Below are 24,794 nucleotides of genomic sequence, written 5' to 3'. Positions count from 1 at the left end.
TCCACAAAGAACTGAAGTCAGATAGGGCCAGACCTGGAATGGTGAGATTTTATTCTGATGTATTCTAATACAGACTCAAAAAACAACAAACCACTACTTTAAGTCTGGACACAAAGTTGCAGCAGCTTCTACCTCAAAGTCAGTCCAAGACCAAAGTGAGCTAAATTACATGAGCTTTATTATATGCCCCTCTTGTAGCATAACAAATCTAATAAGCTAACTTCTAACAAATTAAAATAAGCAATCCTAACAGATGGAAGCACTAAGGTGTGGCTCGTGGCCACTGAGGAACACCTGAGCCTGATATTTGTACCACCACCTATTAGATGGTTCTTTTATTCTGATGGCTGATCCCCTGGTCACACATCAGTTAATGTTTGTCCTGTTCACACCACAGGAGTTAAAAATCCAGCTAATATCTACGATTATCTCCTGAGAGCCCATTGCTGGTGTGTACTTTTCCATTTTATCCCATTTAATCCTCACAAGAACTCAGGGATAAGTTTGTTTTGTTAGCTAAGAATCTAATCCCAGACTTGGCACTCTGTCCTAGGTCTTCTCCAATACCCCCCTCAATTTAAGAATGTTCTGAAGCAAAATACACATGGCACGGACAACCAGGACACTTCAGGCTGGTTTCCCTTTAGTTCTCCAGGTTTAAAGGGCCTCCACGTACTATTATGTAGGCAAACCAACTAGGACTGCCAGCTACCTCTTCTAAATCTAAGGTAAGTTGGTGAACTGGAGAGAAGAGCTTTGAAAAACCTCTAAGAAAGAGGGTGATTGGACCCATACATGGCAGACATGTAGCCCAGATGGGAAGACCAGAGAGCCACAGGCAGGGTAGTCTGGGCAGGGGCCCACCTGCCTGGTGGCCAAGCAAAGCAGAGAAACAAAAATGGTGGCCTAGCACCTCCTCCAGCTGGTTGGGTAATTTTAGCATAGGTCTAGAGCCACCTAGATAGAGCTCAGTCTTAGTGACACATTAGAATCACCCGTGTAGTTTTAAGACCTCTTTATGCCCTAGGCCTTACCTGGGGCTCATAAAGATCAGACCACGGGTTCAGTCCAAGCATCAGTATTTTTAAAGCTCCCAGGTGGTTCCATCCTGCTCCGTGGTCGAGAACCCCAGAATTAGGGCACGTAGGGAGGGAAAGGAGCAGCCAGCTGCCTGGTCATATCTTTCGCTCCTCCTGCTTCTCCAGGACCAAGGGCTAGAGATCGGGAGCTAGAAAAGCAGCCCAGACAGGCGTCCATGGAGGTATCCAGGCAGGATGTGGGTAAATGGAGGTGTCGTCCTTGAGCCCACATTTTAATTCTAGAGGTTCTCTGCCCTAATTTCCATCTCCCTCCCCAGTCACAATCACGGAAGGGACAGGCTGCAACACCTCCTCCCAATGTCCAGAATTGGTTATGGTGGCTTATACCGAGGGAGCATTTACACACACACACACACACAATTACCTAGGCATAGGAAAACCAAGTCTCTGTAAAAGAGATAGAACAAGAATACCAACATTTACCCCACAGTTCAGAAGCAACACACCATACAAAAGGAACAAAGTGAATAAAAAGAATGCTACAGCAGTACTAGATACAAAGATAGGTTTAACAATAAGAACTTGCAAGACCTTTTTGGGGGAAAAAAATGAAACCTTAAAATCATAGGACATAAATGACTTAACTTGTTAAAAAATACAATGTGTTTGTACTGGGATAACGTAGCATTGTAAATTACAGGACTAAGATATTCGTTCTCTCCTAAATTAACCCACAGTTTCAATTCAAATGTCAGAAGGATTTGAGGAACTTGATGAAGTTACTGTAAAATGTTTATGGGAGAATAACCATTCATCACAGCCTCTTGCACAAGGCAGAGGAAGGAACAGGGAAAAGCCAGGGCTCCCGTCCCCCAGTCCAGGGCTTACTTTATCCCAGTTGGCTACAGTTCTGAGTCGCATTTTAATAGCCTACATAAAACTGAAATGCAACGCCATTTTCATTATGGAACGGTTATCTTGCTCACAGAAAGGTTTAAAAGTTAATACAGAGTCTGAAGGTCATCAAAACTCATCAAGTTTGTCCCTTTGAAGAATTCTCATGGCGAGGACCACTCCAAGGGCACAAGGACAAAAGCAATGCCATTAAGAACAGTGGGAACAGGGGAGTCCTCCATATAAGCAAACATGGTCATCCTAGGCTAGAGAGCCCCCCACCTCCAGGACCATGCACACCTACAGCAACACCCAAGAATTGGAGCAGGAATGGGTCCAGACAACAAACATGTGTTTCCCTTTGTCGCTAGAAAAAACTACCACAAACTTAAACAACACTTTCTTTAGCTCAAAAAAAAAAAAAAAAATTTCATTACTCACAATTTTTGTTCAAGGTCTAAACCGGGTCTCACCAGGCCAAAATCAAGGTGTCAGCAAGTCCACTTTCTTTCTGGAGACGCTAAGGGAGAAGGCGTCCACTTGAGGCTTCTAGAAGACACCTTCTGCTCTCTGCAGAGACTGAATCACTCTGACATACCTCTCCTGTCTCCGCTTCCACTTTTAAGAATGCTTGTGATTAGACTGGACCCACCTGGATAACCCAGGGGTCGCGCCCTATTTAAAGTTCAGCTATTTAGCCTTAATTCCCCTTTCCTGTGCAGTGTCCAGGAGACAGATGGAGACTTCTCGGGGGGATCATAATTCCCACCACAAAATGCATCAGGGTCAAATATTTAGTGGGCTGAAGTTGGTTAAACAGTGTCTTTGTTACTGTCACAAAACTTAGAAAAGTGATGAGTGCATCATGAGCAAGTACACAGTTTAATTAACTGGATCCGCAACCACCCCAGGTGCCCAAAATATTGTTAAAAGGAGGGCTTCTCCCCCAGTTAGTCTCAAACCTATCCTTATAAGGTAAGGTGGAGAGCTGAATCCATTTTTCAGATGTTCCTGTTTCCATCAGGTAGATATTCTATGTGAAAGTATTCTTTTGGTCTGACTTATTCTAAGTGCTCCAGTTTTAACATGTGGATAGCCTGGCAAATTAACTTCTCCGCAGGATACTAAAGTTAATTAATTAGCGTGTTTTGTGGAGTGTGTGTGTCTGTGTGTGTGGGTGTTTTAACCTGAATACACAATTCATCAAGGAGCTAGTTCTACATCACTTTCCTGCATTTTCCTTTAAACTATCTGGCTCATTAGATTTTGACTGTGACTTTTGCTTCTTAATGTCTTTCAAAAATATAATTTGCCTCCATATTCTCGGAAAAGTACTATCCAGGGGAAGTGCAATTCTGAAACTGTGAAGCTGTATTTTTATTAGGACACACAACATAGCCTTTGTACATCCAGGCTCAGTGGCTCAGAATCGTTTTTCTATTACAGAGTATTGGGGGATTTCCTCTCTTCTGAAAAATTTACATAGTCACAATAATATAAATTTTCTATCCATTTTCAGGCGGTTCCTGCCCCACCCTTACCCTTGAAATCATCTAAAGGTTAAGGTGGAAGAAAAAACATTCAACATCAAAACAGGTGTGGGATACTAATCAGCTGAAACCCATGGAAAGAAAATAAGCATAGTAAGAAATCATAAAGGATTAAATGCTAACAAGTCTTATTCATTATGTCTCAAAAACATAGCATGAACTTCTGTAAAAAAATACAAGTGGTTAAAATAGTAAATTTTACATTATGTTTGTTATACCACAATAAAAAAGGGAATTCAGACATACCATATAGGTACAAATTTCCATTTTTTTCAACATTTAGTGCATGTAAGCTCTCATAATTATTTTCTAAAACACCCAAAACAATAAGAGCACAAAAAAAGGTGAACACTTAGCAGATGCTTATTTTTTTAATATAAAGTATACAATTTTTATTAAAAATGTCAGTTATATAGGTGTACGTATTTAACATGGGAGGACACCTGGGGGCGCGGTTAGACCACCTGCAAGCTCAGCAATGGTATGAGGAGGCTTAGCAGATGTTTAAAAACATATCTCACAGATATAATGTTAGTGAAAAGCCAAGCACAAAAGAATCCATACTGGTGATTCCACTGTATAGAGTTTAAAAGCAGATGAAGCTAACCTACCTTAGAGGTCAGAAGAGCAGTGCCCTTCAGGCAGGAGGAGAGGAGGAGTGCACAAGAAGTGTCTCCAGGGCCCCTGTGAGGTGCTGGTAATGCTGTGTGTGTCACATGCACGGATAGGCTCGCCTTCAGTAACTCACTCAGCTGTACACTCTCGACTTACACACTTTTCGGTATGGATGTTATACTTCAATTAAGTTGTGTCTGCTTTAAAAAAGAGGAAATTATAATCTTTTAAATGTTAAAATTGTCAATATTACTGTAATATTAATGTAAAAATGTTAAATTAGAAAAAGAAACAAACCTGAGAGTAGTGTATTAAAGGTTTACAGTGCATAATGACTCCTTAACCGTGAGCTCCTAAGCAGTAGGTCCCATATCTATCGTACCTCCTTCATGACTCAAGGTCATGACTGGCCTTTCCGTGGAGAACATCCACATGACCGTAAATGTGAAATTTATGCACAAACACAGGAAGAAGGAGACTTGCACTCGTTGTACTCATCTTATCAGTAGGACACAATGTGGATGTCAGGATCCAGACCTGAGGCTGCAGAAACCAAGCCGGACTGACCTGTCTTGTTAAGGAGCAGATTCCCTACAGTGAGGTAGTTTGACTACCCCCCACCCCCACCCCAAGCCTGAGTGCCTGATGGCTAAGGCGTCCTGAGGCCACAGAACAAAGCAGCCACAGACCATGGCGCCAGGCTGAAAGTATCTTGAAAACCTAGTTCCACCACTTACTGTGTGACCCGTGTTGGTTAATTTCTGTGTCTCAAGTTTTTCATCAGCAAATGAGGAGAATATAGAACCTAACTCACAGTGTTGCTATGAGGATCAGGCAAGCTAATTTGTGTAAGGTACTTAGGACAATGCTTGGAACATAGGAAACCTCATACACGTATTTGCTACCATTATTATTATTATTATTATTATTATTATTACTACCACCACCACTGCATAGTGTCCCTGATGTAGTTAGGTTATAAAGATAAAGTATCATTATTAACTCCAGGATATTAGAGAAGGAGTAATATCTATAAAAAGCCCTCCTGTTTAATAGCTTTACCTTTATCATCTAAAAAGACCTAATTTATTAGAATTTTTAGTGCCTCAAATGACCTATATTTGGGCAAACTCTTGCCCTTATCCCTATAACCAAGATAATGAAGAGGATTATGATTTATTCATAATTGTTCTTTTTATGTCCCGAAGGCCTCTGAATTTACCTGTTCCTTTATTCCACAGATCGTTATTTAGTATTTAACACTTAAATACTATGTACCAGGCATAACTATCTTAGGAAAACTCCTTGCTTTTATAGAGTTCACATTCATGAAAAAAGACAGCAAACAAGCAAATAAATGGACCAACAAAAAATTTCATGTAGTGACAAATGCTATGGAGAAAACAAATCAGGGAAATGTGCTATAGAGTGACTCAGGTAGGGTGAGGAAGGGATAACTTATGTTAGCTTTTCAGGAAGGGTCTCACTGAGGAGAGGGCATTAAAATTAATGCCAAATAATAAGAAGGAGCCAGCCAAGGGATTATCGGTGGAGGGCATGTTCCTGGTCATGGGATCCGCAAATTCTAAGGCCCTAATGTGGAAACCAGCTTATGGAGTTGAAGGAGCAGAAAGAAGTTAATGCAGTTCAAGAAATTCATCAAGAAGGGATGAGTGACAGGAGACAAGGAAGGAGAGGTAGGCAGGGCTTTATAACCAAGGTAAGGAGTTTGGACATTGTTCTGAGTGCAGTAGGGGACCTTTGAGAGTTTTAAGCAGGGGCAGGGCTACAAAGGTAAGAGTAGAAACAGTGAGAGCTGTAAGGAAGCTCTTGCGGTATTGGCGTGGAGTACAGAGACGGCTGTGGAGACGGAGAGAGGTGAACAGATTCAGGCACAAGATATATTTGGCAGGTAGAATTAATAGGATGTGGGTAAGTTTTTTGCAAGGAGACAATAATGGAAAGAATGACTCCTAAATGTTTGAGCTGTGCCCCTGGATGGATGGTAGCACCATTAGCTAGGATGGAGAAAGGATGGGAAATGAGCAGTTGGGAGGTGGTGGGGGGGAGAGCATGCATTCCAGAGTTCTACTGTGGCCATGGAAGGTTAGGGGACATCCAAGCTGAGAGGCAAAGTAGGTAGCTAGATATTTGTTTATTCCTTATTAAAGAGTTATTTGTGACCTTGAATAGCATACTTTTATTGAAGAGCTTTGTGAACCTGGGGGTAGAGGTTTTATTTGTTTTCTATTCCCTATCTCTTGTTTCTATTCCTGTCTCCCACATATAAGATCTCACATAATGCTCAAGTGCTTCTCCAGGCTCTTTACAAATAAACACTCTTAATCCTTAAAGCCTAACAAAGTATTAGCTATAAAATGAAAGCAATGAAAAAGCTGACTAAACACTGATGTGGTTGAAGGCCCTCTAGACTAGGGATGTGGAGGCCACAGTCCTAACACAAAGTGAGGTTACAGAAGAAAACCAAAGAGTCCTACATTTGAATCCTAGCCCATTCATTCATTAAGGGAAAGACCTAGAGCCAATTATGGAATATCTTGAAACCTCAGTTTTCTCTACCTGAAAATGGGGATAATAATTCTTGCGCCATGGATGCCTAGTGAGGATGAAGTTTGTTGACATCTGTGAAGGTTTCCACAGTGTCTGACACATGATGGACACTTGTAAAAAGGTGTAAATAGGACATCTGTAAATAGGATTCTTTCACTCTTTTTGCCAAAGAACCACTTTTTATCAGTGTAAACTTTCATAAAGCATTTAATATCTCTCTACCTTTGTTCATCGACTTTGAAAGGAAGCAGCTTCACCAGATGATCATTAAGCTCCATGTTAAGTGTTGGAAAACAAAAACAACAACAACAAAAAGTGATCTTCTTGATAACAACCAGATAAACTTCTTAGTGAAAGCTGCTTTTTAACCTGATATCAGTGCATCTTTCTGTAAACTTCTTAGACCAGGGAAGATGGGGCATTCAGAAGCAGAAATTACACCAGAGAAATGTCTCTCCAATGTCACAAAAATGTTCTCCCCCAAATCACTAAAATTTCAGGATACAAATGCTTTGCAGAAGATGGAGTAAATGAAATCCCACTGAGTAGCGACTTTGGGATCACTCACAGCAAATACAGTCTGAGAGAAATCAAAACCCAGAGCTCTTCATCTCAGGCTTCCCTAAACTGGATGGGAAGTTTGGAGGTCAGGGCCAACCAGACTGATGAGTAATGAAAGGGATGGGAAAGTGGAATTGTAGAGAAGCTTCTAGAATCCTAGCAGCTCAAAGAGAGGGTGGCTACGGGGCGCCTGGGTGGCTCAGTCCTTAAGTGTCTGCCCTCAGCTCAGGTCATGGTCCCAGGGTCCTGGGATCGAGCCCCGCATCGGGCTCCCTGCTCAGGCAGGAAGCCTGCTTCTCCCTCTCCCACTCCCCCTGCCTGTGCTCCCTCTCTCTCTGTGTCTCTGTCCGTCAAATAAATAAATAAAATCTTAAAAAAAAAAAAGAGAGAGAGGGTGGCTACAACAGGAGGGAGATCCTGAAGTTTAGCTCAGGTTAGAAAAATGAGTTGCTAGTTGGGGACTGTCTGTGTCCCCTCCTCCACAAGCACTGTCAGAACAAGAACTTATCCACCTTTGTGACAACAACATTGATCTAAATCCAAGGTGAGCACATCTGAAACCCAAGCTGAGAAAGACCTTGCTTGATCACTGGACTTAGGAACCAAGTCAAAATTGTCTTTAAGCCTCTGGTGGAAATAGCCTCAGTCTATTAATACAGGGACAATGACTCCAAGAGCAAAGCCAAGATGAGAAGCCCATAAGATATACGAAAAAGAAGACCCAAAGAAAGCTTATTTAAAGTTCCAAACCTGTGCCGAACTAAATGAATAATGAAAACTTTGTCTAGCCCAGATATATGTCTTCCTTGGCTTGCACAATGTGTAATTTTTTTAACTGAACTTGATTGTCCTTAGACACTGTCCAGTTTACCAAGCACTATTCTCCCTATCATCTTATACCCCAGGACATAGCTCGGTTATACCATGCTAGCCCCATAAGCATTTCATAGATACCAGTATGTAATGTTCAGATTGATTCATTTTTAAGTATTAAATACTTGGACATATGCTGACTACAGAGATGACAGAGAAAGGGGACGATCACAGGAAAAAGATAAAAATAGGAAAAGGCCAGAAATTCTAGCATCGCCATCTTTGGAAGAGGCATCTCCCCAGCCCAGCGCAATCACAACAGCTACGAATCATGCCATACAAGGGCCAAGTTAAATGGATGCCTGCCATATTTGTGGCTGCCTATCTCTTTCAACTAACCTTTATTTGGGGAAATTCCCAAGAGGCAGAACTCAAATTCTAAGCCTCCCTTATAGCTAGGACATTGGCTTTTGGCCTAGGTTCACCCAAATAGCAGTACCCTGGCAAAACTGTTATGTGGAAAAGAGCAAAGTGAACAAATAGGATGAGCAAGCTGCCTCCATTTTTGCCAGCATGGAGGCAGCTGAAGTGTGAGGCTTCCAGCAGGTGCATAATTGAATCCCTGTTACAGAAGTGGCATTGGTGAGGCAGGAGCTTCTGTTGTTGTTTCCCCTCGTGCTCAGTGGACAAGCAAAACAGTGGAAATTTCCTCATCAAACCAGGTCTGTAATGCAATTTTACTCCCGGAATCTTAGCCTGGAGCCCAGCCCTGTCAAGAATTCTTTGAACTAATCAGTATCATTTTATTAAACTCATTTTCTGTTAAATCAGCCCAAATCAGCTTCTATAGCTTAAAACCAAAGTACCCTCACTGATAAAACAAGCGCTGGCAGACGGGTCTTGGAGAACCTTTTATTGGGGGTACCTTGGGAGAAAGTCATTCACACTAATTTCTATGAAACCTATTACCTATGAAAGAAGCCCCAGATTTTATAAGGCCATCCTTGTCCCCACAGAGGAAGTACAGAGTAGAAATCTCTCTTTATTCTTGCTCTGTGAATCCTACATGTACTTTCTAAAGCAATATCACATTACACGTATTACTCAGTACTCCTGGCAGTTGACTTAATTGTTACCATCCACAGAAGAGGTCATTAAATTTTCACCATTTGCTAGTCAGTTATGGAAAGTTCAGCGCTGAGGAGTCCATTATCAACCATCTGGGAGATGGTCTTGCTCTGCAAGGCCTCTATGTTAAGTGATGAATGGGTTCCATATTAACAGACCTCTACCCGAGCAAGTAAGGCACAGATTTTTAAGCTTAAACTGTAAGGGCGACATCAAGCTGGTTTGGATTTCTGTTACAACCAAACAAGGGACATTGGAGGTTTGAGCTATAGCATGGATTTTTAGATTTTTAGACAGGATGAAGAACTCAGTGCATTAAGGAAGGCTGTAGAACATTCCTGTCTAAGATTTCCATCTGCCAGACAATACTGTATTTTACTACCAAAGGAATAAAAATTCCCATTGTCCCTCATGATAATCTTTTAAAGGGAATACTATAATAATCAAATAATCCTCATTTAAAAGGTGAAAATTCTCACAGGGATTAAGTGGCTTGCCTAAAGGTCCTGGGGAATCCAAACTTGGGTTTTCTGATGTCAAGCTGATGGTTTTTTCTCCTATATCAGTGGCTTTCAAAGTGTGTTCCTGGGAGTTCTGGAGATAATATATACGTATATATATATGCAACGTAATATCATTCAGCCATGAAAAAGAAGGAATCCTGTTATTTGTGACAACATGGATGACTTTGAGGCCATTATACTAAGTGAAATAAGTCAAAGAAAGACAAATACTGTATGACCTCAATTACATATGGAATCTAAAAATATCAAACTCATAGAAACAGAGTAGAATGATGGTTACCTGGGACTGAACGGTGGGGGAAATGGGGAAATGGACACAGGGTACAAACTTTCAGTTGTAAGACAAATAAGTTCTGGGGATCTAAGGTATAGCATAGTGACAATAGTTAATAATACCGTATTCTATATTTGAAAGTTGCTATGAGAGTAGAGCTCCAATGTTTTCACCATAACAATAACAACAAAATGGTAACTGTGTGAGGTGAAGGATGTGTTAACTAACCTTATTGTGACAAACATGTCACAATACACCAATGTATAGGTGTATCATATCATCTTAAGCTTACACAATGTTACGTGTCAATTGTATCTTAATAAAGCTGGAAAGAAATAAGCTATTATCTTCCCTTTTCCCTTTCATACTTTTCTAAGATACGGTGGAGTTTAATGGAGGATATGTAGTGTATGATACGGCAGAGTAAAACAGAAGCATCTATGAGAATCCAGCTGTCTATTAAGAAGCCAGACATTAAAAGAGACTTTCAAAACTAAAACAACGCCCTTCCTCACACTATTTGATTTGTTCTGGAAAATATAATTATTTTTCATAAAAATGTTATTTATGTTAATATGGAATGGGTTTATTAGCTATTTTTGATGAATTGATCAATTATTTTAAGTTTTCAGTTATAACACAACAATATTTATAGGTATAACCCACAGAAACAAAGATTCTTTGGAGTCCTCAATCATTTTTTTAAATTTATTTATTTATTTGAGAGAGAGACAGCTTAAGTGGGGGTGGGCAGAGGGGGAGGGAGAGGACAAGCAGACTCTGCTGAGTGCAGAGCCCACATGGGAGCTCCATCCCAGGACTCAAGATCATGATCTCAGCCAAAATCAAGGGTCAGATGCTGGGGTGCATGGGTGGCTCAGTTGGTTAAGCGTCTGCCTTCAGCTCAGGACATGATCTCAGGGTGCTAGGATCAAGCCCTACATCTGTCTCCCTGCTCAGCGGGGAGCATGCCTCTCCTTCTGCCCTTCCCCACCTCTTGTGCTCACACTCTATGTCTCTCTCTCTCTCTCAAATAAATAAATAAAAATTTAAAAAAAAAAAAAGAGTCAGATGCTCAACCGACTGAGCCACCAGGGCGCCCCTGGAGTCCTCAATCATTTTTAAATGTGTGAGGGGACTTGAGACCAAAATATTTGAGAACTGCTATCCTGAATTAAGCTGCCTTAGGCTAGCCACAGATTTACTTAGTTTGTGTTATTTTTAACCAACTGACGCTGGTGCTAAACCTAGTTTTTCTGCTTACATCTCTGTGCCATTTTTCTCCCCAGTATTGTTTTGGATTGATGAGTTCATGAATGAGAGCAAAAAGTCTTGGTTTGTAAAGCAGTGATTATAGACTCAAGTACCTTCTTCCTCTCAAATTCCTAAAGTACCTAGTTCACTGTATGTTTGATTAATATTTAATTAATGGATGAATGACTGAAGCTGATTGCTATCACACAGAGAGGACCTATTGATGCCCCTGATAAATAATGTGTGCTTGCCCCTGAGTTCACAGGTGCATGCCAAACATGGCAGAACTCAGCCCCAGCAAGGCCAAGTGCAGTGCAGCCTGGAGGCCCAGCGGTCATATACCTGTCTCCCCCATCCACAGCATGCCGCCATCCAGATTCTGTTTACCCACAAGACCCAAATCAGCAACCCTGTCTCCTCCACAACTCTTTCCTGGAGACAGTAACCTACCATGAGCATCACATTCTAACCTCATACATTAGTCTGTATCCACATCATCATCTATTTTGCCTCTCGGTCTCATTCTATTCTGCACCACGGTCTTTGTAGATTAGGTGCGTATATTTTGTTTTCCCTACAAGATCTTAGGCTTCATGAAGGTTCTCAAAGGCCTTTTGTGGCGCCCAAGAGTCTAGCATAGTGCTAAGGAAATGATAATCACTTTCACCTTAAAAGTTTACAAAAGAATTCAGACACAATACCTCACTATTTTTTCACCAAAGCCCTATGTGTAAATTAGGGAAGCCCTCAGTTTGTTATCTCTACCTTACAGAGGGAGGCTTTAAAGTTAAGCAACCTGAGGTCTCCCAGCCAGTGCCTGGCAGAGTCAGGATGCACCCCTGCGTCTTGGGATACCCAGTCTGTGCTATTCTTACTGTATCATGCTCTCATTTCTCCAAACATACTTATTTAATTTATCTGAAAAAAAGAGCTTTGAGAAAAATAACAGCTCTAAATCCAGGTGATGAGTCAAAACATACAAGAATAAACCCAGGTCTCTTGATTCCCATGCAGGCACTTTGTTTTACAGCATCTTGTCCCTTGTGCTTTTAGCTGTTAAGGTAGTCAGCTCCTGTGCTGGTTGATCTTATATGTAGTTCTCACAGCACACAAATTAGCATCACAGTAATATCCATTTTCCTTCTGTCTGCCCTATGCGGCTAATTAGCAGCCACATTTACTGTGTTTTCCCGGCAAAAATGAAGGGAAACATTATAAAATAATTCAGTAAATTCAAGCTGGGTCTATAAAATTGATTATAATTCACATTTATTATAACTCCTTATCTTTGTTCCCCCCCCTTCTCATTCACTTACTCATCAATCCCTCAAGAATTTACTAAGCCCCTAGGATGAGCAGAACTGCATCAGATGCTGGAGTGGCTTGCAATAAGTAAAAGATATCCCTGCCATTAATGAGATTATCATCTCATGGGTGAAAGGACACTCCTAGAGAAAAATTCTATGGTATTAGAAGTGTGGGGCACCTGGGTGACTCAGTTGGTTAAGCAACTGCCTTCGGCTCAGGTCATGATCCTGGAGTCCCGGGATCGAGTCCCGCATCGGGCTCCCTGCTCGGCGGGGAGTCTGCTTCGTCCTCTGACCCTATCCCCTTTCATGTGTTCTCTCTCTCTCATTCTCTCTCTCTCAAATAAATAAATAAAATCTTAAAAAAAAAAGTGTGAATTAACACAGTATAAATTATTTATGGAGGCAATGAAGGAATATAGAGTAAAAAGTCTCTTATCACAGAGAGAACTTTAGGAAAGCTTCCAACAGAGGATGTCTTGAAAGAAAGATGTCATGAGCTATGTCTTCAAGGTAGGATATGGTTTGGGAATATAACCTCTATCTGTAGCCCCCAAACCCAAATAATCATATAGTCAAAGCAAAAACAGTGTGCTTCCTATGCAAACGTAGCCACAAAATAAGGTTGCCTCAGTCCCCCATGCCCAGCCAGCTGCCACGCCTAGAAACCTGCTACAGAGAAATTCTGGTGTCCCCACTGGTTGGTAGAGCTTTTCAGGGAAGAGGATAGAATCAGAACCGGTCCAGGGCAAAATGGAGAAATGAGCCCATACCTTCCAGGCACTATTTCCTGTGCACCTTCCCCCATGGGAAACCCAACATGCCACAGACACCACGGCCCTCTCCAACCTGCATCTCTTTATGCTCTGTGTCTTCTCTCCTATGACTGCCTTCCTTTCCAAGCTAGATGCCCCCCGAGTCTCCCCTGCTGTGCACCTCTGTACCACTACAACTTGAGCTTGGGTTAATAGTTAACCCTTGGAAGTTTTACAGGTACAAAAAAATGGGACCTCTCTCATTCTAACAATGGGACATGACAGTGTACCAAGCAAGCTACCGGCGAAAGAGACATGCGGGAACAGGCAGATCTTGAGAGCTCCTCAGATCATGCTATGAGATTAACTGAAAAATCAAGCTGTGTGTAACTCCATTCTAAATCATTCAAGAGATAGCCTAAAGAAGAGAGAAAACACCACATCACATGACTATATCAAAAACTGAGAACATCGAATGGTCATATTAAGACCAGATCACAAAGACCTTGGAGGATGGACTCAGTAGTTGGTAATGGCTTGAGCATTAGGGACACTGTAGATCTTCATTATGTAATATGATAAATGTGGTGCTTTGGGAAGGTGTGTGTAAGAGAGTCTAGGGGAAGGAGAATTGACAACCTGTAGGCCTGGATTATGTGGGGACCTGCTGCAAGCTAACTTTCCAGATACCATAACTGATTCTGCACACACACTCTAGGCCAGAGTCTCTGAAATGAGATGTCACATGTGAGATTCATTCTCCAAGCTTTCAGAAAGAAACACTATAAAATCTGTCCCTTTTAAAACAAATGGAAGAAAGGATGTGGTCCTTTAAAGTTGAGGTTCAGTAATATGGGGCAGAGACGAATTTTTCTTTTTTTTTTAAGATTTATTTATTTGAGGGGGGAGGGGCAGAGAGTGAGGGAGAGAAAGTATCTCAAGTAGACTCCCTGCTGAGCTGGGAGCCTCAATCGAGGCTCAATCTCATGACCCTGAGATCATGACCTGAGCCGATGCTTAACCAACTGAGCCACCCGGCACCCTGGAATTTTTTTTTTATAATAAACCTCTATTAGTGAGTATGTTGCTACAAGAAACTTTTCCATTGTTGGCGAATAGTGTACTACCCACTTATTTAAAAAGAGTCAGTGGATGACAAGGTGAATGGAAGAATTTGAAAAGTTTCTCCATGACTTGTGATTCCAATAGCAAAATGAGGCTGATACTTTATCCATATGCCATCCTATCATTCAGATTCTATTTGGGCTTCATAACATATTGACAGGGAAAAAAGATGGTCCATGGAAGTCAACCTGCCTAGGATGAAAGACATGGATGGGCTACCAGGTGTCACAGTGACAGGTGACAATCCATATCCTGCAAGTCAGAACTCAGCCCCTTTGCCTTTCAAGAATGCAAGATCGTGATATGAAAGCACAACTTCTGGGCTACGAAACCAAAAGGAAAAGGAATGAGGGTCTGAAGAGCAAGATACCACCTTTCCAGGAATCTCTGGCAGGGCAGTTAGTTGGGCCACCAACTTCAGCAGTTCACAGCTGGTCATACTTCAGGGGGGTCTGAGCATTTCTTCTGAGTATCATATATTGCCTGGGACAGAACACAAGCTTTAAGCAAACTTTTTGGAGATTTAGCCACAACAGTCAAAATATTGAAACAAGGATACGTGGCTTTATACAATAACCTCACTCAACACATTTTTTTTTTTCAGATAACTCATGCCCAAGTTGAGGGAGGGGTAGAGGGGAGGTTTCTTTCCCTCTCCATCATTTCTCCACTTGACTTTGCTGTGGGAAGTCAGCCTCAGCCTGTTGGAAAGTAAGAGATTTGTTTAACAAAGGCAAAGGGAGCAGCTATAAAACTACTCTATTTAGTTTCATTTTAAAATAAAGACATTATTTATTTATTTTTTAGAGAGGGAGGAGAGGGAGGAGGGCAGAGGGGAGGGAGAGAGACTCTTAAGGAGGCTCCATACCCAGTGCGGAGCCAGATGCAGGGCTAGATCTCACGACCCTGAGATCATGACCTGAGTCAAAATCAAGAGTTGGATGCTTAACTGACTGAGCCACCCAGGTACCCCTCAAAATAAAGACATTTTTACTATGCTTTTAACCCTATACATCCCAGGTTCTCAGCACTAGTTGTGTATCGGTGTTACCCAGGTATTCTTTTGTTTGAATAACAATGTTCGTGTGGGGCCTGAGCATTAGCATTTTTAAAAAGTACTAATATCAGAACCTCTGGGAATGGAGCCCATGCAATGTAATTCTTAAAAGCGCTCTAGGTGATTCTAATATGCAGCTGAAGTTAAGAATAACTGCCACATAAAAAAGAAACTAGGGGTTGATTATAAGGATTTTAGTTTTGGAATACCTGTCTGGCCTCAAAGAATAATGTCTCAACAGAGGAAATTTTGACTTTGAGATTAAAGAATGAAAAAAGAAAGGAAGTATCTAGATGCAGAGAATCATCAGAGAGAGAGAGAGAGAGAGAGTGTGTGTGTGTGTGTGTGTGTGTGTGTTCTGTACGTAGGGCATTGATATAACTTAGTGTTTATTAACTACCTTGGGGGCTGGAACATTTTTGCTAATCTGATGAAAGCTCTGTCTCAAAAAAAATGTACATATATGAAAATTTTGCAGATTTTAGGAACATCACAGACTTCCTAAAACCAATGTTAAGGACCTCTGGTATAGTCATAAACTTTTATAACTACTTTTATAAATAAGCAGGTAAAAAAAAAATCATCCATAAGAAATGAGAGACCTAAGTAGGAGTCTTGACTTTGTGCCTAAATGGCTTGTGAATCTAAATAAATTACCTAAGCTTGCTCCCCCACTCCCCAGCTTTTCCACCAAGTGAAATTTTTATCTACCCATAGGACAGTGTGGGTAATGTTTTTACAATCGTGTAAAAAAGGTCGAGAGTCAATGAATATATGTGAAAGTACTTCGAGAAGTTATGATTTATTATTAGAGATATCAAGAATTAATCCAAGGGAAAAAAAGAACTGATTTAAGAAGAAACATACAATTTCTTGAGTAACTGACATGTTTATCTAGCTCTCACTTTTATGGACATCTGCCTGTCAGAAGACCACAGATTATAAGGAATTTGGTAACTCTTGAGCTTTACACTTTGTATTAGAAGGATGAGTCCCAGCCCCAATTCCCTATATACTCAATCTCTCTCTCCTCGCAGTATGATGATGATCCTGCAGCATTCACTCATGGTGCTTTCTGTCAAACTGCTAGTAAATCCATTCTAACATGAAAAAATTCAGCATAAGTTAAAATACAAAGGAAAGATAGTAGTTCCAGAGGAAATGAAACCTATGAACCAAAATTCAGTCTTTTTCACAAGAGCCCTAGAGTATTTGTTTCTTTCCCCTCTACCTCCCACAAGACCCGAGGCCCTGGGGACTCCCACTGTCATGTTCCCTATCAGAGGACCACCACCTAGTAAGGCGACCTTCTTATTCCCCAAGGAGACACCTCAGAAGCACATACCAACCCTTGATACTAAAGTGTGAAAATCTAGGATTGAGAATAAAGCGTATCTTTCACAGCCAGTGCTTCTGAGGGAAGGCCAGTCACCAGACCGGGGTCAGAGCTTAAGCAGAGGTATAGACGTGTACACAGTAAGCAGAGCTACCCTGAAAGGAAGACACCAGCCCCAGCCTTTGTGTGCCTGGGTGTCAATGTTTCCCATTCATTTCATTGTCTGAGTTGTAAGGAAAATGTGCATGGAGGGTCCAATACTGAGAGTGAATCTTCACTGCTACTCACCACTCCTCAGAAAAATATATTAAACAAAATGCAGAGTCACGTAGTTTAAGCCACTGTCTGTTCATAAAGGAAAATGCTTTATATGCAGAAATTTCAAGTGAGAGGAGATGTCAGGTCTCCAAAAGCAGCTATTATCAAACAAAGCAGCCAGAAAATTAATGCACTGCAGATGGCTGTGACCGCAACCTTGGATATGAGCCAGCGTCTTCATCTCTCTTGGTAGGAGAGTGTTTTTGAACTGCTTCTTGTACCCACAAAGCTTCCCTAAATGTTCTAGTTCTCTGACATAAAATTCTTTCCCCTTTTTTACAGAGTATTGCTCTGTCTAGTTATTCTTTCCATAAACCCTTGCTGACCCCCTACTAAGAATGAGGCACTGAGAAAGAATGGTATACACCAGTAGTCAGGACATTTTTGTTAAACCTAAGAAGGAATGGACCATTTAAAGAACAAATCAGTTTGATTCTTCTCCTCCAAATCAAGGACCCACTTCCAGACAGCCTGTCTGTGCCTTCTTGCCATATCCATTTTAAAGTGGCTCTTTAGGGGCGCCCGGGTGGTTCAGTCAGTTAAGCGTCTGCCTTCAGCTCAGGTCATGATCCCGGGGTCCTGGGATCGAGTCCTGCATCGGGCTCCTTGCTCAGTGGGGAGCCTGCTTCTCCCTCTGCCTGCCACTCCCCCTGCTTGTGCTCTCACTCTCTCTCTCTCTCTGACAAATAAATAAATAAAATCTTAAAAATAAATAAATAAATAAAGTGGCTCTTTATCCCTGGCAGCTAAAAGAGGGAATCTCTACTTCAGTAAGATGGCCCCATCATCGCTTTCTATCCCTGGCCACAGGAGTTGAGCCATTCTGGACAGGTGTGTGTGTGTGTGTGTGCATGTGTGTTCTCCCAAACAAGGACACTCATCTGATTTCCAAATGATTGAAGAATTTGGTGTTTTAAATAATACCTTATTCTGGTTGAGAATTGCCACTTACATAAATCACTGAGTTGCAAACAAATAGGGCAAAAGACTCTCAAGGTAGCGACTTCTTTCGCATTAAGAAAATGCACCCCCAAGAGTTTAATAACAAAATAATACACCTTTTTTCACACAGTTATTTTGTTTATGTGTTATCATGACTAATAGTAATGGCTGTAATTCATCACATTAGAAAAGTGATCAACAGTTCTAGCTGTACAGAATTAAAATTGATTGAGGCCCTTTGTCACCCTGGCAGAAGCTAATAATTACATCATTATTAAAATGTAGCCAATAGCCAAAACTTTTTAACTTCTTTGGTTTAAGACAAAATAGAATGAAATCAAGTTAATGTACTCAAATTGAATAATTCTGTGGAGAAGGCTACTCCCATGTTTATCTACCATTGGCAGAACAGCCCCTCTGGACTAAAGTGCTTTGCATATTTGATTAATTTTATCCTCCCCACATCCATGGAGGCATGCTGGTGCCCACATCATAGAAGAGATGGGAAACTGTGGGGATGAAGTAACCATCCCAGGAGCACAGAGCCAGGACCAAGACTCAAATCCAGGTCTGTCTCACTCCAAAGCTTCCATTCTAATCAGTGAGCAACTACACTGTCAAACAAAGACCTTCTAGATGAGTACGGGAAATACCTTTCACAGATACATGTTCAAACACTTGGAGAACAAAACATTCATCTTAGAAACCATTTCTTAACTTTTTTGATCAAGACTTTTCTGAAGGCGAAACAAAACTTGGTGTGTATCCAGAGTCTCAGAGGATGTTCCTTCCGGAGCCATAGTTCTCCCATCCGTTCCTGGCCCACAGAATGTTACCAGCAACAGGCCAGAGGCAGAGAGGAATAAAGGAAATGAAGAGTCATTAACCACACGAAGTGTTCTTAAGACAGGCTCTGGTGTCATTTATCTCCACCTTCCAAGAATACTGGGAAGGCCTAGCATGGACAAGTGACAAATACTGTCAATTAAGTCTGTGAGGATAATGGCAAATGTCACTGAGAAAGATTTGAGTTAAACATTACATTAACTCAAGCTCATGTTCCCCTCCTTGCAAGGATGGTCAGTGTGAGGTGATATGAGTGTAGGACAGTCAGGTCCATGGTGGGATGGAGCTGAACTCTGTCCTGAGTATTGCACAAATTAGATTACAGAGCCTCAAAGGAAGTTCTTCCAGACGTTTAACAAGACTCAAGCAAGCAGTAGCTCCCAACTCTGGACTGAACCTGTGTTCTTGGCTAGCTTGACCTCTGAAGGGTGGTCAGAAGCAGTGTGCAGGACACTCCGTGTTACATAGTTCTGAGGGAGGGATTAGAAAGAAACTTCACTCTGTCTTTCTCCCAGGGTGCCCTTGTGGTATCTACCCTTTCACAAAAGAAGCAATCTTAAACTAAGTTATACAAAGTAGTTATTTGATTCGTGTTTCCTCTCCTTCCTCATCTCCCTGATTTTTCCTTTAGGGCATCACATGATTGCCAGGAGAGGAAGACACTCCCACTCCCCCCAAAACTGCACCATGGTAGCAAGTGGCCAGTTTCATCTCCCTTAAATAAGGTCCTACCTACATCAGGGGGGATAAGTTAGCACGATTAGAGGCCAAGTGTTCCTTTTACTCACTTCGTTCCCTCCTCCACCTAACCCATGTCCCTACGGAAGCTGTATGGGTTGTCCAAATTTCAGTGATGGAACAACCATGGGCTCACGTTTTCATGTCTTTTCTCCTCTTGTACCTAACTCTTGTATTTGTCACTAAAAGAAAAGTTTGTATCTGCTTATTATTTGTATTCCACCCTTATGACTATCCTACTACTAAAAATATATAATGATTTTTATGGAACAATTGGAAATCGGAACACTGATTCTATATAATATTAAAGAAATATTAAATTTCTATTTAGGAGTAGGAATGATATTGTGATAATTAATATTAGGTTTTTAAAGAATGTGTAGCTTTTATATCTACATAAGAAACTATGTACAGATTGGATAATATGATGTCTGGGATTTGTTTCAAAATAACATGGGAGAGATTGTAGCAGGTGGGGATATGGGTGAAACAAGATTATCCTTGAGTTCATTATTGTTGAAGCTGGGTAATGGGTTCATTGTGCTAGGTTTGTTTTGGTTTTTCAGTGGTTTTTTCCTGCATATGTTAGAACTTTTTGATACCAAAAAGCTTCTTTTAAAAAAGAATCAAAGGGCACCTGGGTGGCTCAGTCGATTAAGCGGCTGCCTTTGGCTCAGATCATGATCCCAGGGTCCTGGGATCCAGCATCCTCTGTCATCGGGTTCCCTGCTCAGCGGGGAGCCTGCTTCTCCCTCTGTCTGCTGCTTCCCCTGCTTGTGCTTGCTCTCCCACCCGTGTCAAATAAATAAATAAAATCTTAAAAAAATAAATATATATAAAAAAGAATCAAAATTAAAGTTAAAAAATAAAAAATATATAATTGGTGAGTTACTTTAAATTCACACTAGAAAATCATATTTTCTAAAAATACCTTAAAATATGTGCAATTTTCTCTTAACTATAGAGGGTTGATGGAAGAAGGTGGATGGACTAGATAGGTAATGGCCATTAAGGAGGGCACTTGTTATGATGAGCACTGGGTGTTGTATGTAAGTGATGAATCAATGAATTCTACTCCTGAAACCAATATTACACTGTATGTTAGCTAACTAGAATTTAAATTACAATTTAAAACAAAATTAAATTAAATCTATGCAACTTTCATGATTGAATGTTAAATGGAATAGGAAGATCTAAATCTGCACAAAGAATACTGCATATACATATATATTTACATATGCATGTAAATGGAAGAAGAAACTACATAAAAGGTAAATTAGAATTTCCCCTGGCTGGCAAGAATATATATTAGTATTCTTTATTCATTGTTACTTTTTTCTATTTTTCAAATTTTCTGAAAAGAAAATATGTTTACAATTTTATGAAGGTATTTTTATAAACTATACTCATGATAAAATGTTAGGAGACAAATAGTTATAAACTGTATATGAAATTCAATTATAAAATGTATATGAATGCTGTGTATGTGTGTTTATCTAAAATAAATAGCATCACATTGTTAATGGTGATGATCTCTGGATGGTAGCATCATTGGTCATTTCTATTTTTGTGTGACTCTGTATTTTCTTCAATTAATAAGTGTAATGTTGTAATCAGAAAAAAATACAGCATGAAGGGGCACCTGGGTGGCTCAGTCCGTTAAACGTCTGCCTTTGGCTCAGGTCATCATCTCAAGGTCCTGGGATCGATCCCTACATCGGGTCCCTCTCCCTCTGCCTCTCCCCAAGCTTGTGCTCTCTCTCACTATCTCTATCACTATCTGTCTCTCTCTTTCAAATAAATAAATAAAATCTTTAAAAAATACAGCATGAAAAATTAAAACTAGATTTATTATACTTTTTTTTTAAAGATTTATTTATTTACTTTAGAGAGAGACAGGGTGCATGAGCAGGGGTGAGGGGCAACGGGAGAGGGAGAGAGAGAGGGAAAGAAGCAAACTCCCTATTGAGGGTGGAGCCGGACAGGGGGCTTAATCTCACAACCCTGAGATCATGACCTGAGCTGAAACCAAGATTTGGACGCTTAACCAACTGAGCCACCCAGGTGCCCCCTGTAATTCTTTATAAGTAAAGGACTATCTCTATAGGGCAATATAACATACAAGGATAAGAAACGATGTATTATATATAGCTAATATATATTATATTCATATGCATATTGCAACTATATATAACTAATACGTCACTATGTATAGCTATATAACTATATATTAAATTTATACAATAACCACATAATATCTGTCAGTCCAAGAGAATTTTAAATTCTCACTGTGAGTATATATTGAGCTTTTAAACAATGTTGATATAGAACTCTTTGCACAGCCACCATTACTTAGCAATGCTCCTCATGTAGACAATTCCTTGACAGTCATGTGTCATTTTCTGTCCAACTCCAGGTATATCTATGCCAATACCAGTCTTCGGCCTACAGGATGATTCCAAGGTCTTTAAGGAAGGGAGTTGCTTACTTGCGGACGATAACTTTGTCCTGATAGGCTCTTTCGTGTCATTCTTCATTCCCTTAACCATCATGGTGATCACCTACTTTCTAACTATCAAGTCACTCCAGAAAGAAGCTACTTTGTGTGTGAGTGATCTTGGCACACGGGCCAAACTATCGTCTTTCAGCTTCCTCCCTCAGAGTTCCCTGTCTTCGGAAAAGCTCTTCCAACGATCGATCCACAGGGAGCCAGGGTCCTATGGCAGGAGGACTATGCAGTCCATCAGCAACGAGCAAAAAGCTTGCAAGGTGCTGGGCATTGTCTTCTTTCTGTTCGTGGTGATGTGGTGCCCATTCTTCATCACGAACATAATGGCTGTCATCTGCAAAGAGTCCTGCAATGAGGATATCATCGGAGCCCTGCTCAACGTGTTTGTTTGGATCGGTTACCTCTCCTCAGCAGTCAACCCACTGGTATACACACTGTTCAACAAGACCTACAGGTCAGCCTTTTCCCGGTATATTCAGTGTCAGTACAAGGAAAATAAAAAACCACTGCAGTTAATTTTAGTGAACACTATACCAGCCTTGGCCTACAAATCTAGTCAACTCCAAATGGGACAAAAGAAGAATTCAAAGAAAGATGCCAAGAGCACAGATAATGACTACAGTATGGTTGCTCTAGGAAAACAACATTCAGAAGATGCTCCCACAGACAATATTAACACAGTGAATGAAAAGGTTAGCTGTGTGTGATAGACTAGTTGCCATAGCAACCACAGGGGGCACACTTAGCAAATTTTCACCTATTCTGGGGAAAGAAAAGAAAACAGGGAGACTGGAAAAAAAATTAGGCCAGTCTAGCAGAACCAACAATAATATTTATATGCCTCATTTTATTCCGTCAATGAAAAAAAAAAAAAGCAGGGTTAAATGATACAAAATGTGCACTTCAAAAATGTTCTGACAGCATTTCAGCTGTGAGCTTTATGATATTTTTAACATTGTAAATGATATGTCTTTAAAATAATTAGCTTTTATCGTATAATTATAATGAGGCCATAAATAAGTCTAAATTACCTTCTATTTCAAGTGGAAACGTTGCTACTCTGTTAATTGATGGCATGAGTTGGTTACCTGTTGCTGTAAATAACAATAGCTATAAATAGTGAAAATTGGTTGAATATAATATAATGACCTCTTAAAGAAAGATCTTCTTTAAAACTTACTATGCTACATATTTTGAACAACAAAAAAAGACACTAAGGCCAGTGTTATGAAATCTGTATTGCTAAGATAATTAAATGAAATACTTGATGACTTTTTCATTCCTGCTTTTTCATAGACGTCATTTGGAAATATTCACAAAGTTGCTGGCATTTGCTGCATTTCAAGCTAATTCTTCTCAGAAGTGAAAAAGTTTTAAACTGTTATTTAAGAACTACTGCTGCTTTCTCTTCTACTCTTTGTGCTTTATTCTGAATCTCCAATGTGGTCTTGTTTAGTGTTTGTTCTACTAGGTAAACTATCAAAAGGATAAATTTAACATTACCAAATACGTTTCTAGAAATTGCTTCTCCTCAACAGCACCATAGCAGTGTTTGGTAACTCGCTCTTTGATGACTGCACCGTGCATGCACGCCTTTGAGCAGTAAGCAGTATTGATGTAACTGGGTCAAGATTGAGGAATAAACTCGGGTTTTTGGCTACTGACAGCAGAAGCTTAGGACGTCTCTGAAAAATGCAGGTGGCTTTCCTATTGGCACCCATTAGGTAAACTGATGCTTTCAGATCAGTCTATATTCTTTACTAAAACTGTTCAGCTTTGGTCTCATGATCATCTACTGGGTGTATACTATCTGTGAGGAAACGTCCTAGGTACTAAAGATATAAAAATAATTAAAACAAGATCCCTGCCTTTAAAGAAAATGACCTAATTGGAATGGTCCTCGTCAAAAATACCAATTAACAGGCATTTTGAGAATTGGTTCAAGCTGTTTTCTTCTTACCTGGGTCAGAAAAAGGCTTGTTTTTTTGTTTGTTTGTTTGTTAAGATTTTATTTATTTATTTGACAGAGAGAGAGACAGCAAGAGCAGGAACACAAGCAGGGGGAGTGGGAGAGGGAGAAGCAGGCTTCCCGCTGAGCAGGGAGCCCGATGTGGGACTCGATCCCAGGACCCTGGGATCATGACCTGAGCTGAAGGCAGACGCTTAACAACTGAGCCACCCAGGCGCCCGAAAAAGGCTTGTTTTGACTCTGAGGGTAGTTTTCTCAATAAGTTTCCCAATTGGTTGCCAAGGAATACCCACCAAATGAGCAAGGGGGGAATACTACAGGAGGTCAAAATTTGAAAGTAGTTTAGAAATTCACACCTCGACATGGACCCAACCTATCACAATTTATCACTAAAGTTTCAAGAAAATTTTGTTTTACTTCCCCAAAAATCTAATTTATTTGTTATTCACTGACACTGGACTCCCTAATAAAAAAGAGCAGTAATAGAGTGTTTTGTAGAAAAGTTTGCTAAAGAGAGAAAGAGATTAACAGCAGTTAATTCACCTTGATATTACTCTAGATTAAATTATACATCCTTACTAAAATAGATGTTAGATGATATGTGGTTACAATACTGAAGTATTTCTATTAAATGAAAAATAGTTTTTTGCTCTAAGCCATTTGAGAAA

General features: G+C 40.4%; 1 protein-coding gene across 2 annotated transcripts in view; it reads left to right on the top strand.

Moving 5' to 3' along the window:
• The window catches only part of HTR2A (5-hydroxytryptamine receptor 2A), a 55,505-nt gene extending 32,553 nt beyond the window's left edge, over window positions 1-22,952 (top strand). For both annotated transcript variants that reach the window (XM_035003383.1, XM_035003382.1), the window contains one exon: window positions 22,065-22,952. In XM_035003383.1, the coding sequence (XP_034859274.1) occupies window positions 22,065-22,864 (800 nt within the window). In that variant the 3' untranslated portion in view covers window positions 22,865-22,952. The remainder of the gene's footprint in view (window positions 1-22,064) is intronic.
• Window positions 22,953-24,794: the final 1,842 nt, after the last annotated feature.

The sequence above is a fragment of the Mirounga leonina genome, unplaced genomic scaffold, assembly GCF_011800145.1.
Source record: "Mirounga leonina isolate KUSES-001 unplaced genomic scaffold, KU_Mleo_1.0 Mir_127, whole genome shotgun sequence".
Lineage (NCBI taxonomy): Eukaryota > Metazoa > Chordata > Mammalia > Carnivora > Phocidae > Mirounga > Mirounga leonina.
The sequence above is the reverse complement of the archived record's forward strand: the minus strand, read 5'-3'. Positions and strand labels throughout refer to the sequence as shown.